Here is a 19,959-nt window from a genome sequence, read left to right as displayed (position 1 = left end):
ACTGACACGACACACGCGTTATTCACCACGACACACGCGTTATTCACCACGACACACGTGTTATTCACCACGACACACTGTGACACGACACACGCGTTATTCACCACGACACACGTGTTATTCACCACGACACACTGACACGACACACGCGTTATTCACCACGACACACTGTGACACGACACACGCGTTATTCACCACGACACACTGTGACACGACACACGCGTTATTCACCACGACACACGTGTTATTCACCACGACACACTGTGACACGACACACGTGTTATTCACCACGACACGCGTGTTATTCACCACGACACACTGTGATCGGCTCTGCTGTTTAAACACTCTCATGGCTCAGTTGATGCTTTTCTAAAATGTACAACAAAACCACAAATGAGAACACAGAGGCAACGATGAGCTCACAGGAAAGTTTGCGCAAGAGAAACAGTATGAGGGTGGGGGGGGGGCAACGAGGAAGAAAAACAAGAGAACAATGGGGGGGGAGGATGAGAGGGACAGAGAGAAGAGAAAGAGAGGGAGGAGACGGAGAGGGGGACAGGGGGAGGAGTGTGGGGTGAGTAGGTCACCTCCTCTCTTCCTGGTCTCCTGAGTGTCTGCACTGAAGGGGCCTGTTCCAGCCAATCAGAGGCCGCCGTACAGAGGGGACTTATAAAGTTTTAAGAGGCCGTCTGCACACTTCAGCACCCCCCCAATGAGTACGTGACGACATGAAGCAAAAAAAGGAAAATAAACAGAACTTTCCCCCACAGACTTGACAGGAAGTTGCACACAGACTGACGTTCTTCATCATAACTACATATGGGGACGTCCTGACTGGACAGAATCATCACCGGTCTCGCAAGTTTTAGTTTGAACCTTTTCAGTCACTTTGGCAGCACGTGTTTATACACAGACCGTGCTGCTTCAGGCCCCGGGCCCTGACCTGACCCCTGACCCCTGACCCCTGCACATCTTCACATGTTCACACTTCCCCAACCACAACAGCCTGCGCACAGAAACCCAGCTCCTCTATTAAGAGGAAACCTCAAACCAAAGGCCAATCTCCTCATTCGAGAGACACACCATAAGTACGGGTGTGAGCTTCCTCTACCAGCCCACCAGGAGGAAACCAGTCGAAGTGTGTGTGTGTGTGTGTGTGTGTGTGTATGGATATCCCACAACTACACACACCCAGTCCTATACAACACCAACACACTCCATCCCAATGACACCAACAACAGAGAGAGAGAGAGAGAAAAGGAGAGAAAGGAGGACAGGGAGACGAGTGCAGATCCATCATGGATCAGCAGCTACGTTGTGTTCCTGGACAACACCGGTCTCGTCCAGCCACCGAGCGCAGACATCAGCCCCTCCCTCCAGTGAGAGACTCACTCCTGTGTCTTTTGGAAGAAGGAGACAGCACTTCACTTACTGAAATAAATGGGCATTAGATACTCACTAATCCAATGATAGACAGTTGATAACCCAAACCCAGGTGATTGATCCAGGAAGAACACACACAGTCATCCCGGGAGACAGAAGTTGGCTCAATTCTCTCTCACACACACACACACACACACACACACACACACACCGCAAAAATGCAGACTTGGACTACAAGCTTTATTTATAAATATGGTGAGTATTGGAAAAATTACACCAAACACAAATGGAAAATTGAATTTTCAAACATAATTAGAGAAGGACTCTGATCAAACAGCTTGAAAGTTTATTCTGAACTGATCATTCAAAGCATTAGAGAAACAAGGACAAATGAAAACTATCCAACACACAGTAAGAATCATGAAGCCCATTATATTTACAGTGACCTACACTGCCAAGATTTGGCTTTAAAAATGCTTTAGAAAATCACAGCAGACTGAGGGTTGGTGTGTTACTGCTGCGGTCAACAGGTCAGTCGTGTGATGGTGACCACTGAGAAACAAACACACATCAGAACACAGCAAACATCAAACGTGATGCACAGGTCAAGGTGCGAGATGGCCACAGATTGACACATTAAGGCTTTGCCACATGGGCAATGAGAGAGTCTCGTCTGAAAGCAGTTACGCAAAGAACACTACCCTGCCCCATAGTGACCACGCCCCATAGTGACCACGCAGTCAGGGGCTACACACACCCATATGGTGACAGGCGGCCAGAATCCTACAAATTCTGGCCAAGGTTAAACGCTTAATCACTGATTCACTGGATTCATCTTAATTGTAGCAACTGTGGCTTTGACAATTAACCATGATAAAGCCCGTCACACGCCGTCCGTCACACGCAGTCACACGCCATCCGTCACACGCAGTCACACGCAGTCCTTAAACATGGTCGTCACAAAGAGTACGCTACAAACCCAAATTTGGATCAGTGCCATTTCTGCCCTTCTGGCTGGAAACGCTACTTGTGGGATAAACTCATCCGTCTGCTCCTGAACGCCCTACACAGCTGTACAGCACGGACGCACGCATGCACAGGTTTGTAATGACTGTTTGTAATAATGGTTCTCTGCCTGCTGAATATAAATATTTGCACCTACCACCACCCATTAATACAATGTTCATATGCTGACAGTGGGAACCTTGTGAGGACTTTTACAGTTTTATTAATATTATTAATAGAGACGGTTGTGTGAGAATGACGTGATGTTAGCTGGTCTGTATTAGCTCCTGCTCACTGCTAATCACAGAGGCATTTGTGTTTTCACCTGCAGAGCTGCGGATGTATTTCCTCTTTCTGTTACTGATTACATTTGGAAAAGAGCCTAGTTAGAACGGTGATGCATCTGAACAGACGTCTGCTGACGGAGGAACCAGGACTCCACCCCTCCACCCCTCCACCACCCCTCCACCCCTCCACCACTCCTCCACCACCCCTCCACCACCCCTCCACCCCTCCACCACCACACCCCTCCACCCCTCCACCACCACACCCCTCCACCCCCCCTCCACCCCTCCACCACCCCTCCACCACCACACCCCTCCACCCCCCCTCCACCACCCCTCCTCCACCCCTCCACCCACTCCACCCCCCCTCCACCCCTCCACCACTCCTCCACCACCCCTCCTCCACCACCACACCCCTCCACCCCCCCTCCACCACCCCTCCACCACCACACCCCTCCACCCCTCCACCCCCCCTCCACCCCTCCACCACCACACCCCTCCACCCCCCCTCCACCCCTCCACCCACTCCACCCCCCCTCCACCACTCCTCCACCACCCCTCCACCCCTCCTCCACCCCTCCCCTCCACCTCTCCACCCCTCCACCCCTCCACCACCACACCCCTCCACCCCTCCACCACTCCACCCCTCCACCACTCCTCCACCACCCCTCCACCCCTCCTCCCACTCCACCCCTCCACCCCTCCACCCCTCCACCCACTCCACCTCTCCACCCACTCCACCACCACACCCCTCCACCCCTCCACCCCTCCACCGCTCCACCCACGCAGAGCCGTTCAGCTTGATGCTACGCTCTCCCCAGCAGAGCAGGTGGGGGGGGGCAGTGATCTCTGCGGGAGCGAGAGGCGTCTCTAATCGCCTGGACACTTCCACACGAAGGCTGGATGGATCCTCTTGTGCTCTTACAACCGGCCTAAGCTACTAAACCTCTTCATTCTAGGCACAGAAAACGCTTCATCAAAGCGGAGATTACAGCCGCCTACACACACCCAGCCCCCCCACACTCCTGGCCTGCAAGAGGCCGCCTGCACCACCCACAACCACCCACACCACCTGCCCATATACTGGGAGCACCTTTCAATCACCTCTAAACACCTGGGAGGTCACGTGACCACTCAGAGGTTTCCAGCCTGCTGATCGCACAGGTGGGCGGGGCCTGTGGAGGCATGGCACGAACTACATACCATACAAGCTTCGCTGGGTGGAGGTCTTACCTCATTTATTCTCCAGAGGTCTGCAGACCACACTGAGTGAAAATTCGAACCCCGGCCTCCTACATCAAAGCCAGACCTCCTCTTACAACCATGTTAGAGCTCTTTATATAACAACTGTCCTGCACACACACCGCTAGCCCAACAACAGCGCTAGCCCAACAACAGCGCTAGCCCAACAACAGCGCTAGCCCAACAACAGCGCTGCATTGTGCAAGTGAAGGAACTCTGCAGTGGCCCAACTCTGAGCTAAAGTGTAGAGTATGAGAGTGTAGAGTATGAGAGTGTAGAGTATGAGGAGAATATGAGGAGAGGAGACTGTTCCTCCCTATTGCTGGATGTGGAGTTGATTTTCCTACACTGTGAACTGGGCACTGGCACGCGGGTAAGAGACAGAGACCAAGGCACCGTGGTCACGTGACACGCTGACAAAAACCAGAATGTCTAACAGGGTCAATAAGAAGCACATGGGTTTAGCTGCTGCACAGTGTAGCACGAAGATGTCAGAGAAGCAAAGATCCATAATCTTCTGTATGTGAGGAACACTTCTGAAACGACCCTGTCCATATTCCAGACCCACAAGCAGGAAGTCCAATCGGCCATTTCAGGAAGGTCTGCAGAATTTCATCTTTGCCTCATCTGAGCGGTACGGTGATCCAGAAACCCTCACACACATCTGCACTGCGGCAAGAGCCCAAGGGAAAAGTTTGTTTCGGCACCATGAGAAAATGAGCCTCTTTTGCTGGGAGCGTGCACGAGCTGGGAGCGTGCACGAGCTGGGGGCGTGCACGAGCTGGGGGCGTGCACGAGCTGCAGGGTGATGGCTCTGTTCCGTTATTAGTCCTACCTGCAACCTCAATCAGCCATGAGCATCTAACCTGCCATGCTAGCGGTGCAGGACGCCACGCTGTCAAACCGGCGAGGGACGGCAGGGACAGGCACACGCACCGCTGGCCCATAACACAGCACACTTATGTAACAGCCACCCGGCCGTGACTCACCACACAGGCCTCTAATCCCCCGTCCTCTTCATCCTAATGGGCTCCAGTGGTATAACCTTCTCTATCTATGCCATTTTTTTCCTAACAAGAAACAAGTACCGAACGAGAGATCTCGCCGACTGAGTAAACACCCCTCTGTCTCACAGAGATCTCACCACCAGAATAAACCCCCCTCTGTCTCACAGAGATCTCACCACCAGAGTAAACCCCCCTCTGTCTCACAGAGATCTCACCACCAGAGTAAACCCCCTCTGTCTCACAGAGATCTCACTACCAGAGTAAACCCCCCTCTGTCTCACAGAGATCTCATTACCAGAGTAACCACCCCTCTGTCTCACAGAGATCTCACCACCAGAGTAAACCCCCCTCTGTCTCACAGAGATCTCACCACCAGAGTAAACCCCCCTCTGTCTCACAGAGATCTCATTACCAGAGTAACCACCCCTCTGTCTCACAGAGATCTCACTACCAGAGTAACCACCCCTCTGTCTCACAGAGATCTCACCACCAGAGTAAACCCCCCTCTGTCTCACAGAGATCTCATTACCAGAGTAACCACCCCTCTGTCTCACAGAGATCTCACTACCAGAGTAACCACCCCTCTGTCTCACAGAGATCTCACCACCAGAGTAAACCCCCCTCTGTCTCACAGAGATCTCACCACCAGAGTAAACCCCCCTCTGTCTCACAGAGATCTCACCACCGGAGTAAACCCCCCTCTGTCTCACAGAGATCTCACCACCGGAGTAAACCCCCCTCTGTCTCACAGAGATCTCACTTCCAAGCTTCTGCCCAGTGAAGAAACAACACAAAATTCTCATTGCTGATGTCCAAGTGTGTGCCAGACGGCTAGTGCTTTAAGCCACACCCACACCAGTCAATCACAGTGACTCCACCTCTGCATGGCCAATACAGACCAGCAGACAATCATCTGACTGATGAAGGATTCTAGCAGGAATCTTCTGCAATCCCCTAATTCTCATCCCAGCCTGTTATTCTGTGTTTGGCTCTTCCCGGTGTGTGGGGAGTTCGCCCCAGTCGACGTGGTCCTTGTCTGAAAACATGGCTATACACAAGTAGAGAACATAGAATGAAAAAAATGACATTCTTAGCTAGGAGGTCAAATGAAAAACAAAAAGAAAACCAAACCCCAAAACATACAACCACCAAGAAATAACACAGTACAGGCAGGGAGTCTGTGGGACCGAAACACTTATACAGTCATTAGGCAGACTGAGACAGTGGTGATAGGAGACCACGCCCACAGAGTCATGATGTCAGACACTGCAGTGAAGAGACCACGCCCACAGGGTCATGATAGACACAGCAGTGAGGAGACCATGCCCACAGGCTCATGATGTCAGACACTGCAGTGAAGAGACCACGCCCACAGGGTCATGATAGACACAGCAGCAAGGAGACCACGCCCACAGGGTCATGATAGACACAGCAGCAAGGAGAACACGCCCACAGGGTCATGATAGACACAGCAGCAAGGAGACCACGCCCACAGGGTCATGATAGACACAGCAGCAAGGAGACCACGCCCACAGGGTCATGATAGACACAGCAGCAAGGAGACCACGCCCACAGGGTCATGATGTAAGACAGCAGTGAGGAGACCACGCCCACACACACCTCATGTTCTTGTTGGGTTAAAGCCCTGTATCTCCACAGCGCCCCCTGTAGGTCGTGCTGGAGTCTGAGGAGCGTCCGTCCCTCTGTTCTCCAGAACTCTTCCCAGCTCCGTTCCTGACACAGTCCCGCTGCGGAACCTCATGAGAAACCTCCGCTAATGGAACCGACGTTCTTACAGCGGTTTGTGTCTGCAGCCTGGATCAGTCTGTCTCCTGATCATCTGTTCTGCTTAGTTACTGCAGGAGGACGTGAAGCCCGAGTTGGACCAGCAGGTCTGATCCACCCCGACTACAACAGAGACGTGGCCCAAGAACACCAGTCTGAGGGGTTTCAGCCTGACTGTTGTCTGTCCTCCAGCAGGTTTTAGCCGTAACTGAATCCCTGGGGATCCTGTCGTTGAGGACCAGCCACGTCCAGTCTCCACCCCTCACAACGTTACTATGATTTCAGTCTGAGGGCTGAACAATACACATGGAACAGATCCAGGAGTGAGGACGTGCGTCTGACGAGGGGACAACACCCTGTCCCTGCCAGGACAAATGTACACATCATACCATTATCAGACAATCAGACCATATGAACACTCGCAAACAGACCAGCACTGTGACTCATCGATCCGCCTGTCGGACACCATATAGTACCGTACATACCACACCACATACCACACCATGTACCACACACACACACACACACACACACACACAGCACCACTATGGTACTGTAGTGTTATCCATTGTGCTGGTAGACCTATTTTACCAGGTCATCTGCTGACATTTTCAACTTTTTTGACTAAAGAATGCACTGTGAACTCACGAGCCACACGTCTGGTTAGTGAACATCACAATAAACAACGTCGGTTCTGTTCTGGTATTATTTCCGTGTTCGAGTGACATTCCTGCTGCATAACGCCAGCAGCCCCATTATCTGAAGCTCCACAGAAAATGAGCCATGACCACGACCATGCCCCTGACCCCGCCCCCTGACAGTGACCTCCGCTGTATGGCCCCGCCCATTTGTCAGAGCCCCGCCCAGTAGCTAGATTCCAACGCCGTGGCCAAAACCAAAACAATTCTGCTAGCTAACTTGGTGCACTCCAAACAATCTGGCAGTTACAAGTTTTTGCAGATACCATGATGTCTGAAAAATAATTAACGTTAAACAGCATTTCACAATCCTGCAAACCTAGCGATACGATCTTGAAATTTTAAGCCAAGAACAGAGTTCAGTCAGTTCATCGATGCAAATTCAGTCATTAGGCACAGCTAGATAAAGCATACACATGCATTAACCAGGGGCTACAACTCTCTCATGGCCACGTTTTTAACAAATCACTGGGGATTTACTTCCAAACTCTGGTTTATTATGACTGACTTTGTGCCAGAAAGGAATGCAATACAAATAAAATATGACCAGGGGTCTACGGTACAGGCCCAGAACACCATATTTAAGTGTATTCTCTGATTTCCATCAGAAGTATGGAGGTGACAGCGGTGATATTAATGGTAAATCTTATTAGGAGGTGAGGACGTGCAGACACTTGCAGACAGAGGCGGGGCTCGGGCACCGGGCCACAAACTGATACCAGCAGAACCGCAAATCAGAACATGACCCAGATTCGTGTTATAGCAGAACATAATACAGCACAAACACACAGGCCTTACGAAACACAGCGCACTGTAGACTGGCTAGGCTTTATGAAAGCAAACCTTCAGAAGGCCAAACACAAATACTATAGGACTGTTTTAAATGTTTCTCATATTTGCTTCAATGCGTTTTATTTAAACTGAATGGTTGCAGTGTGATCAAAATGATATTTCTAAGGGTGTTAAGGATGGTCTCACGTCATTATACTACACAGAAGAAGTGAATGGGTTCACTACCTGAAGAATACCTAAACCCACAACTACATGAGCACAAAAGTGTTGGTGTGTAGTTCCTCGTCCCCTTAAACCTGTGGAGAAGAGGAACTACACACATTTGAAAATATTACTTATACTGCATTGACAGTTAAGATGGTTGATGGGAAAATGATTAAAGTGGTAATAAGATGTTAATTTGGTAGAGTGGAAACTGCAGCTGTCCTCTAAACAGCCACCACACTTCGGTCTGAAATAAACCTGCTTGGTACAGAAAATGCAAATCCACATTCCATAAACACGGCAATATATATGATAATACATACGAATAGTGGCAGTGTGTTTGTATTTATTTCAATTTTTTTTATTTGTAGTTTTGCATAACGGCTTTACCTCACCGAGACACTATGGGTCAGAGGTTCTGGGGATCACTACACGTTTAGGGTTCGGTAGCCTCTCTACATGTAAAACAACCACCTTATAACTGACGTCCTTGGGTCTTTCTTCTTAATGGAAGTGGAAATGTTGTCACGCTTGTTTTAAAAGTTCTTAACCCTTAATTAACCTGTTCAAGAAAATTAACTGATTTTTTTTTATTCTTTTAAAGAAAAAATATTCAATTTCATATACAATAAAGCATCACAATGTGTCCAAGATGAATCAATGTTTTCAGGGGAACCTTTAAAAACCCACCAGGATGTCCCTCCGCACCAGAGACCACACCTGTACTCCTGTATTTATTATCATTATCATTATTATTATTATTAAAAGCAACCTTTCCGCTGGAAACACAGCGGTTGTGGGACTAACCGAGCAGCTGTTTGAGGCTGGAGTCACTCGGCCTCTCTTACCTTCTTGTGTCTGTCTTTAAAAGGCAACGCCGGCCATTGCATCTCCTGTAAGAAGTCTTGCCAGTGTTTCTGGTCCTGATCAGACGAGACGAAGACGATTTCCAATTTGTCTTTGTGCTCCGATGATTTTTTAAACTTGCTGTAAAACTCGCGCAGGCTGGGGTTGAACTGCCTGCAGGGTCCGTTCACGCTGCAGGCGAAGTAGAGCCCGACCAGAACCAGCTCGCTGCCCAGCGCCTGCACCTCCACCTCGGCTCCCTCGCTGCTCACCAGCCGCTCTCCCAGCAGACTCACCAGGAACTCCGACATGGCCGCTCTGGGTTTGAAAACACGACTTTACTCCGCCGGTCAGTGCAGTAATCTGAGGCTCGGTGGAAGCCCAGTCGCCCCTGGTGCCGCTGGTTCTCCGTATAGACGAGCACCGACGACACCGACCGCGCTGTTGAGGAATGCGCCGCTTTCTCCAGCGACGCTGCCCGCTGTAGTACTGGACAAACGCGCAGCACTGCTGTCCTCTAGTGGCCACGGCGCAGTACTGCGTCTTATGTCATAACACATGTTGGGACACGGACTATTTCCAGCAAGATTTTATCGTCTCCCATTTTTAGCAGTGAAAATATTTGTCTGTGTAAACACTGAAAGGCTCGTATGTTGCTCCATTGCAAATAGCGTGCAACGTTTACTTGCCAAACACCCAATCTAAGTAAAACGTAGGCAGTTATGCCATTTTCACGTCAATGGCGATTATTTAGCCGTTAAAAATAGGTAAATCGCCAATGATTGTTCTTCATATTAAAAAACGGCTATTACAGTGACACCTCGTGGCCAAGACGTTTAAGAGATTATGTCCTACGTGGCCACTAATACACGGGACACGCCCAAACGGTGTGTGAGTACTATGTAGACGTTTGATCTCATGTCAGCGGTACTTGTTCAAATAGTTGCTTTCCTAAATTTTGTTTGCTACTTCTTGGTGGCAAAAATGACATATTGCTCCTTTAAGGCTGACAGATTTATTTACAGTACTCATACGACTTTGATGCGGCCTACCAGCGAACAGTTTTTGTTTACCATAAAACAGTATTAACCAACAAATATAATTAATTGTGGCAATCTTATGCCCACATAAGAATACGTCCCCAGTTTTTATTTAATTGATATTAGCCACAAGGTTTAAATTTCCTAAGCATACATGACATGCAACAGCAAGTTGAAACGTTTTTAATAATTTTGTGCAACTGCCAACACAAATGAGAGAGAAAAGACAATTACATGTAAACACATCACCTTTGCTCTTTTGTGTTTCTTGTTGTAAATTTTTTACAATTTCATATTATCATGGAATTTTTAACAAATACAATTGTATTTACCCTATCCAAAGTGTTATGATTAAATATCCTTTAATACTTGAGATTAATACTTCACATTCCGCATATATGCCCTCTGTATGTGTCCATTCACTTTTTTATTTACTCAATATTTATTTTTTGGACATATAAATGCATAATTTCACAATTTTAACCAGAGTTCACGTTACACACCTTAGATTAACACATTAAGACTTACATTTCACATAAACTGAATAAAGGCATTGAAAAAAGTTAAATGCAAGAGATGCATTTTACAGAAAGCATCGCAGACCACCAACACGTGCACTTGACTCACTACTCTTCTGTGAACATCATTCGCACCAGGTCAGCTTTGAAACATTCCTCCTCCACCAGCTTCTGAGGCTGGAACACACAACGCAGCACAATCACCAATTCCTCTCAGCTAGGGGCAGCACAGGTGCCACTACATGACATTAACAGTAAAAGAGGATGCCAGACAGTTCTTGATGGTATATTATGAAACCTCATCTTCTCCGACGCTTACCGTGCCATATCGTAGCAGAGTTGGAACGCCGGTGAGCTTCACAGTCTTCTTAAACTCATTATTAGGGTTCTTCCAGCTGCCAGAGCACATGATGTTAGTGACTGGAAACATGTATAAGTCTAGTACATGCACACACGTATTACGTGAACTCTCAGTGATTAATAAAAACAATGTTTTTGACAAATGCTTGGTTTACGAGTTACAGATCATGTAAAATGAGGCCATGGATTTATGATGTGGAGATCTATGAGGTCATTTTGTCTTTAACTCCAAAACTAAGCCTCTGACCATTAATAATATTGTTGTTGGTCTGGTAAAAATGAATAAAACATTTGATTGGGTTATTATTTTAACTGTGATTTGTTTAGACAGCATTTATTAATATGCTGAGACTAACACTCACTATGTCCGGTCTCCCACTAGGCAGTAGACGAAGACGGAGCCCTCCGGGAGGTGAACCATCTGCCCTCGCACCACCGGCTCAGCTGCAGGACACAAGAACCACAAGAACCACACGCTGGGTTCGGTCACTGCACATATAACCTACTGAATAAATAACATCCACATTTCTGCCCACTGCTTCATATCCTATAGATCTTATAGAAACAGACATGACCCAGATAGACACAAAGATAGATATAGACAGCGACTACATATCGAAACGAGCGTCTTATACCATTTCATGTGTAATGTGATTAAACCACCGGCACCTTTCACACAGTCGGGACACCAGCTGCTGCCCTGCTCATCCTTATCGCCACTGAAGTACACAAACACGTCTTTTCCTACTCTCTCAGACACAGCTCTGCAAAACTCCTCATAGCCGTGAACTTGGACTTCTTCGTATTGCGCCATATTGAGAGTGCTGGGTGTAAGGTGGACAGGTGTGTGTGGTAGAAGAACACAGTGCAGTGTTGGAGGTAGAGGTTAAAGTTTAGATCCACACACCACACACTGACACGGTGAAGAGCGCAACAACGCTGCCCACACGAGGCCGGATACACCCAAACGTTTCCGCACAATTCCGGAACAATAAAGTCCTATAAAAATAATAAAAGTCCTTTGTAATTCAACTTTAGATCAGTCGTAGCGTTACTACGTGATTCAAACATGCGGCAGGCAACAAACCAAATGAAAAAAAGGATTTAAAGTGGTGGGTCCATGCTGAAAGGAAACAACGACTGCTTCGTTTCTATTTATTTACACACTCTTTTCTCTTGTCGAAGTAGTTGTAGTAGTTGTAGTAGTTGAAGAAAGGCCAATTCACTTTTTTAAACAACATTTTAAAACCTATAAATAAACATATCTATTTGGTATTATATTTGTGTTTACTCAAATGTTAAACTCATTGAAATAAGATGTGTAGGTGCAGTAGGGAGACGGGAACCAGGAAACAGGTGTGATGTCACTGTGCGACGGCACTGTGTGATGTCACCGTGTGATGTCACTGTGTGATGACACCATGTGACGTCACCTTGTGATGTGACCAGTGGCAAACTGATATAGGAACACAAGGAATAATGACTAAAACGACCAGTGTAATGTAAATGTAGATTTGAAATGATAAATCATATTTGCATGAACCAGTCTCCTTTATTCGATTATATTTTTCTCCATTGGATTCACATTCATGAATTCATCTTCGTTTGATCAGTACAGTGAGGAACTTGAAATGTCTTTACTGTGCAACTTAAGTTTTCAGAGTTTTGATCTAATTAACCCAAACTAACATTTTTAGTTAACGTTTAACATTATTAGGAGTCTGGTGCCCAAGGTCGAGTTTGGAGGGGGTTGGAGTCTCGTGCACACAACAGAGCAGCTCTGACAGGCGCACGTGATACCATCATATTATACTACACCAGCCTAAAGTCTGTCACACCAACGTTACTTAAGAATATGAACCAGCAGCTGGACTTCCTTAAGGGCATCCACAGTTTTCTGCAGTGTTGCTGTTTTCCTTTCTGCGATCAAAGCCCAGTGTTTCTGCACTGTAATGCTGCACTGGTGCAGTGAGTCTGATGCGGTGTGTTCGTCAACATGGCAGCGCTGGACTGTAAAAGTTTCCTGCTGTCTGCTTTCTATTACAAGACAGAAAAATATGTAATCGCGAAGGATAAGAAAGTTGGCGTTCTGTACAGACTAATCCAGCTCTCCGTAATGGGGTATATCATCGGGTAAGACCAATCCAACGGGGTATAATGGGGTATAATTGGGTTTATCGGGGTAAGACTAATCCAACGGGGTATAATGGGGTTTATCATGGGGTAAGACGGTAGCCTATTTGATTCCTTCATTCACTGCGTTTACCGTAACATTAATATACTTGCTGCATTCCTTTTAAAAATCAATTAAAACCCTGACTGTGAAAAATTTCTTGATGAAACCTATCGATTAATGCCTCCCTTTAAAATATATATTTATTTGTGTTAATTTATATTTGAAACAATTTCTGTGTGATGTATCTGTGCTCGTTGAGGTGGGTGTTCCTAACGAAAAAAGGCTACCAAGACACAGACGAGTCTGTAGAGAGTTCCGTCGTAACCAAAGTGAAGGGTGTCGTGTTCACCAATACCACCACTGGGCCTCGTGTCTGGGGACCAGAAGACTATGTCGTCCCATATCAAGTGAGCCCTGTGGTTAATGTAGGGGTGCCGACACCTAACTCAGGAATATGTTGCAATATAAATGTGAAGAGAGAGTAATAGGGTATCTTCTAAAACACACCTTTTCATTTCTCTAGGGTGAAGGGGTCCTTTTCATAACAACCAACTTTATCGAAACACCAAACCAGAAATTAGGATACTGTGCTGAGGTAAATAAAATCTTACTTGATAGAATATTAAATACATTTATATAATTCTATACTATTGCAACAGTTTTTCTTATTATTAGCAGAAGTAACACTGAGCATGTTAGAACAATAACTGTAATAAAAGTCAGGAACTATAACAATCATAACTGACTATAATGATCATAACTGACTATAATGATCATAACTGACTATAACAATCATAACTGACTATAATGATCATAACTGACTATACAGATTATAACTGACTATAATGATCATAACTGACTATACGGATCATAACTGACTATACAGATTATAACTGACTGTAATGATCATAACTGACTATACAGATCATAACTGACTATAATGATCATAGCTGACTATAATGATCATAGCTGACTATATGGATTATAACTGACTATACAGATTATAACTGACTATAACAATCATAACTGACTATAATGATCATAACTGACTATAATGATCATAACTGACTATACGGATCATAACTGACTATAATGATCATAACTGACTATAATTATCATAACTGACAGGGTGAGACCATACGTATCATAACTGACTATAACTGACAGGGTGAGACCATACGTATCATAACTGACTGTAACTGACAGGGTGAGACCATACGTATCATAACTGACTGTAACTGACAGGGTGAGACCATACGTCTCATAACTGACTATAACTGACAGGGTGAGACCATACGTATCATAACTGACTGTAACTGACAGGGTGAGACCATACGTATCATAACTGACTGTAACTGACAGGGTGAGACCATACGTATCATAACTGACTGTAACTGACAGGGTGAGACCATACGTCTCATAACTGACTATAACTGACAGGGTGAGACCATACGTATCATAACTGACTATAACTGACAGGGTGAGACCATACGTATCATAACTGACTATAACTGACAGGGTGAGACCATACGTATCATAACTGACTATAACTGACAGGGTGAGACCATACGTATCATAACTGACTATAACTGACAGGGTGAGACCATACGTCTCATAACTGACTGTAACTGACAGGGTGAGACCATACGTATCATAACTGACTATAACTGACAGGGTGAGACCATACGTATCATAACTGACTGTAACTGACAGGGTGAGACCATACGTATCATAACTGACTATAACTGACAGGGTGAGACCATACGTATCATAACTGACTGTAACTGACAGGGTGAGACCATACGTCTCATAACTGACTATAACGATCTGTGTGTTTAAGGTGTTGAGTCCTCTTCTGTTATTCTTGCTTTGTTATTTTTGTAGTCATGGTCATTACTTTAACACAATTCTTCTAATTTAAGATCACTTCATGTTGTCAGAGAAGAAACCTTTACTGAAGAGGCCATAGGTGAATCAGCTAGTGTCATGTTTAAGGTTTATCAATAGTTTATTTTATCTATGTTTAACCCGTACTACTGAATTATCTTCTATTGATCACCCACATAATTGGAGGTTTTTCCTAACTCTTATAGAGTGGTGTCCTCAACAGTAACATGACTCGGTCACACCTGAACAACTCAGGACACGGACGACACCTGAATGATTCAGCATATTTAGACTGGAACTCAATGCTCCTTCAGTCAGCACAACCAGTGCATGTCAGACAACCTGCAGGCAGTAACCATAGTGACCATATGACACGGTCATCATAGCATCATCACAACACTCATTAGATCACTGACCAGAATATAAACGAACACTTCACTTCTCACCATTTTGTGCTTTACTGACCCTCATTAGTAAATCCATGTTGGCAATGAACCAGTTTTTGAAGAGCAAATTCCACTGTGGGTGTCCTAGAAAAAAGGCCTGGTTAATATATTGCTCATATTGTAGCAGATTGTGAACTAATCAGGCATTTCAAATGTTTTCCCTTTGTAGAGTTTTAAGGTGCCAGATGGCCGTTGTATGAAGAATGCGGACTGTGTAGAGGGAGAGACAGTTCTAGGTGGTAATGGTATATACCAAACCCCTGGTTCTATGCCTTTGGCACCAAAAATGCTTGTGCATGACTAGAGGCATTAATGAGGTACAAACAACATGTCTCCACCATCATCCCACCTCAGGAGTTAAGAGTGGACGCTGCTTGAAGAAGGATCATAATGCAACTGGTACCTGTGAAATATATGGCTGGTGCCCCATTGAACGAAGACACCACCCAGGGTGAGAGCACAGTACCTACAGTACAGGTTCCTCAGCAGGTCAGGAACCAGTTCAGGAACACAGATTCCAGAAAACACAGAATGAGATGTTATTATTCTTGTGCAAACACATACGCTAATTGACACTTGGAGAATGATGTATGGTGGACTTAAGGAGTATGAATTTATAGGTACGCATCATCAGTAGTGTACCGCTGTGTCATGGGGTGTTTCGGCCTTCAACACTATACACCAGGCGTACTCAACTAAATTTGTCCGCGGTCCAATTTTGCCAGATACCTGTGACCTGAGGTCTGGTGCTGTGGGGGTGGCGAACGTAAGTTGTTGAGCGGGGGGGTGGCAAACGTAACACTAGTGACGGAGTGTTTTTTCAATAGCCCTGAAATAAATGCTCCGGTTTTGTTTTGGTCCGTATCCAGTTAATCAGGAATGAGATTGGGTCCGGACATTACTGCGTTCGCGGTCCGCCAGTTGGGTACCCCTGCTATACACCCTCTCCAGTGGCGGCCAGCTACAGGGTGATCAGTCCTGAGCTTGCGTCCCAAGCCCAATTACGTTGGAAGTCACCTTGTTGGTAGACATCTCAGGGGACTATGCATGGCAGGGACATCCACGTCTCTGTGTCACGCCTAGGCTGCTTGGAGAACAGAAGGTTATATCTGGTGTGTAAGAAAACATGAGAATATTTTCATTAAAGTGTCTGCTGGAAGGGTCACTGGTGCATTTATTTGTGGATTGAGTGTTTTTTGGTAAGTGTGCGTGCTGACATGGTGGCCATCAGCAGCGCAGGGAGTCCAGGGTTCTGGTCTCGGAGGTCTGGTTCTCTACTGTGCTCACACACCCTGCATCTCACGGAGAGACTGATCTACTTCTGCATGCTGATCATTATTACTGTGCTTCACCATACTGTCCTGTGTCCTGTCTCGACCTGTGTCCTGTCCTGTCTCGACCTGTGTGTCCTGTCCTGTGTCCTGTCTCGACCTGTGTGTCCTGTCTTGTGTCCCGTCTCGACCTGTGTGTCCTGTCCTGTGTCCCGTCTCGACCTGTTTGTCCTGTCCTGTGTCCTGTCTCGACCTGTGTGTCCTGTCCTGTGTCCTGTCTCGACCTGTGTGTCCTGTCCTGTGTCCCGTCTCGACCTGTGTGTCCTGTCCTGTGTCCCGTCTCGACCTGTGTGTCCTGACCTGTGTGTCCTGTCCTGTGTCCTGTCTCGACCTGTGTGTCCTGTCCTGTGTCCTGTCTCGACCTGTGTGTCCTGTCCTGTGTCCTGTCTCGACCTGTGTGTCCTGACCTGTTTCCTGTCCTGTGTCCTGTCTCGACCTGTGTGTCCTGTCCTGTGTCCCGTCTCGACCTGTGTGTCCTGTCCTGTCTCGACCTGTGTGTCCTGTCCTGTATCCTGTCCTGTGTCCTGTCTCGACCTGTGTGTCCTGTCCTGTGTCCTGTCCTGTGTCCTAACATCAGTGAGGTCTTATCTCTCCTCTTAGTGTGCCTCTGTTAGGAAAAACTGAAAACGTCACAATTTACATAAAGAACTTCATCAGATTCCCCAAGTTTGACTTCTCAAAGTAAGTTTTTCTAAAGTAATTCTGGCAATGTTGTAGTAACTATATATATAGTTTGTAGTAGTGTGTAGTAATTCTAGATTGAACATTGACATGAGCACAGCAAGTGCCCAAATATGAATGTTTTGTCCAGGAGGTCGTGCTAATGAACATTTGTAGATCAATACCAAAATCAATACCTATTTTCTTCTTAAAGTCTGTTGAAGTTGAACATAACGGGCCTCTTTCTGGGCAGTGAATGAGGAAGCTCAGGGTCCAAGCATCTCGAGGTAACATTCAGCGCATATTGTACGCTGTTCTCCTCAGGTGTAATGTTCTAGAGACATCTGAGGACGCCTACCTGAAAAGGTGCCTGTATGACGAGGTCACAGATGCGTACTGTCCGATCTTCCGCCTCGGTGAAATCGTTCAAAGAGCTGGACACGATTTCCAAGACATGGCCCTGCTGGTACGTGTGCACAACTTCACACTCGTTTGTTTCTTTTAAAGAACAAAAATGTTCTGAAAGTTCCAAATCTGACAAACATAAAATCCCCTTTAAAATTAAACAAAATGTTTAACATGATAGAAAAGATGGCACTGTCTCCTCATGGTTCAGTGGTCGGAGGCAGTCAGAGGCAGGATTGTCAGCCTTGCTGTTGAGGAGACCTGCCCCTTTTAAGTGTAGCAGGGCACCTGTGCAGGGCGGGGCTATCGGCATTCAGATCGAGTGGCACTGTGACCTGGACAGAAGCTTCTCCGAGTGCCACCCTCACTACCACTTCACACGGCTGGATCGCAGCGACACGGCCAACTCTGTCTCAGCAGGGTACAACTTCAGGTAAATCAGACCGTAGTTCTGACTCGCCACAGCCATGTGTTGCCCTTTTCAGGCTTTAAGCACCTTCTCCTCCTTTGATGACTCCAGATACGCCCACTACTTCAAAAACACTGGTGGTCAAGCCCATAGAACACTGTACAAGGTGTACGGGATTCGTCTGGACATCTTAGTTTACGGCCAGGTACCCACCAGATGTTCCTCCAGCACTGAGCTCATCCTGCCGTTCGTAGCTACGCTGGACATTCACAACAACCTCCTTCAGCTTGTTAACACCCACGGTCTATTTTTCAGGCTGGAAAATTTAGTATAATTCCCACACTTGTAAACTTGGGACCAGGTCTCGCTATAATGGGGGCTGTAAGTATTTGAAGTGTATAACATATTCTGATCTCCTTATTGCAATTTCACTAATGGAGATTTACTCATATGTGGCATTGTTTGCCCTCACGAATACCTTCTTCAAAATAATTCAGTTTCTCAATAGATTTTAAAGACTATTATTTTAATAGTAAAACATTTGGAATAGCATATTGCTGATAACTTTGATTAGACCTTCTTGTTCCTTTTGCTACAGGGGGCATTTTTCTGTGACATGGTGCTTCTGTATCTGATGAAGAAGAGCACACTGTACCGACAGAGGAAGTATGAAATGGCGAACAGGTATGAACATATCACACCCACAGAAACAACACGGCTGTTTTAAGTTGCTTAGCTGAACCGTTCGGCTTGGGCAGGTGTAGCCGTCGGGTCACTGATGCCACTGTATCTACAGCATTCTCCACAGGAAGAACGCCAACAGGGAGGCGGCCAAGGTGACAGACGTGGCCACGGAGCACCTGTCCGAGATGGATCAACTCGATGAACCCGCAGCCAATCAGCACGCAGCAGGAGGAGCACCTCTGTCTCCCTCACGGCAACAGCAGCCACGTGACTGAAAAATGTTTTGTTTTTTGGAAGAATTGCAGTCATGAGAGACTATTAGCGCAACACAAAGACACACTTTACTGAGCAGATACTTCCACACGTCCTCTGGTGACTAAGGTCTCTGATCACTGGTCATTAGTCATGCAACACTGTGTTCACTTGAGCAATAAAGCCTTTACGTTAATGAATTACAGTCTCTCTACTATTGAGGTGCTACAGCTGGTGTCCCCCAACCTCGCTGCATGGTCACAGGTGTTGTGGTACAACACGGCTACAGCCCAACCACAATCTACACACGCAAGGCGTTCACCAAATGAGACCGTAGATATCTAGCACAATGATGGTTTTCCATGCTTGCACCAAGAAAAACTTGTAAATGCAGGAATATTCAGTTTCTATTTAAAGTAAATGGAATAGTTTTACTAAAAGGTTTAAGAGGTCTAGAAGGACCCAGAACATTCTGGAACATCTCCCACCACCCCCACCATCACCTGAGGGTTTTCTTGCAGCTCACCTTGATAATAATCTTATGA

General features: G+C 46.4%; 3 protein-coding genes across 5 annotated transcripts in view; 1 reads left to right on the top strand and 2 right to left on the bottom strand.

Annotated features, from left to right (window-relative positions):
- nxn (nucleoredoxin) overlaps nt 1-9,740 on the bottom strand; it is a 35,485-nt gene extending 25,745 nt beyond the window's left edge. The window contains exon 1 of the mRNA XM_076977474.1: nt 9,249-9,740. Within this exon, the coding sequence (XP_076833589.1) occupies nt 9,249-9,557 (309 nt within the window). The 5' untranslated portion in view covers nt 9,558-9,740. The remainder of the gene's footprint in view (nt 1-9,248) is intronic.
- Nucleotides 9,741-10,453: 713 nt separating this feature from the next.
- txndc17 (thioredoxin domain containing 17) lies at nt 10,454-12,122 on the bottom strand. The gene is made up of 4 exons (XM_076977476.1): nt 11,834-12,122; nt 11,527-11,608; nt 11,124-11,199; nt 10,454-10,981 (listed from the first exon to the last, which is right to left on the bottom strand). Exons 1-4 carry the CDS (start codon nt 11,976-11,978, stop codon nt 10,913-10,915), a joined length of 372 nt encoding a protein of 123 aa, XP_076833591.1. The 5' UTR covers nt 11,979-12,122; the 3' UTR covers nt 10,454-10,912.
- An 805-nt stretch (nt 12,123-12,927) lies between these two features.
- On the top strand, nt 12,928-19,614 carry p2rx8 (purinergic receptor P2X, ligand-gated ion channel, 8). 3 transcript variants are annotated; one of them, XM_076976944.1, is made up of 12 exons: nt 12,928-13,297; nt 13,600-13,747; nt 13,864-13,935; nt 15,843-15,909; nt 16,028-16,124; nt 17,605-17,685; nt 17,989-18,130; nt 18,345-18,502; nt 18,590-18,683; nt 18,794-18,859; nt 19,077-19,162; nt 19,275-19,614. In XM_076976944.1, the coding sequence occupies exons 1-12, from the start codon at nt 13,161-13,163 to the stop codon at nt 19,435-19,437; spliced, it is 1,311 nt and encodes a 436-aa protein (XP_076833059.1). In that variant the 5' UTR covers nt 12,928-13,160; the 3' UTR covers nt 19,438-19,614. The 3 variants fall into 3 exon arrangements, with proteins under 3 accessions (XP_076833059.1, XP_076833060.1, XP_076833058.1); XM_076976945.1 differs by having other exon boundaries at nt 15,843-15,918; nt 18,366-18,502; XM_076976943.1 differs by having other exon boundaries at nt 15,843-15,918.
- The last annotated feature ends 345 nt before the right edge of the window (nt 19,615-19,959 follow it).

The sequence above is a fragment of the Brachyhypopomus gauderio genome, chromosome 16 (assembly GCF_052324685.1).
Source record: "Brachyhypopomus gauderio isolate BG-103 chromosome 16, BGAUD_0.2, whole genome shotgun sequence".
In the NCBI taxonomy this organism is placed as follows: Eukaryota; Metazoa; Chordata; class Actinopteri; order Gymnotiformes; family Hypopomidae; genus Brachyhypopomus; species Brachyhypopomus gauderio.
Note: the sequence above shows the minus strand (reverse complement) of the source record. Positions and strands in the feature narration are given on the sequence as shown.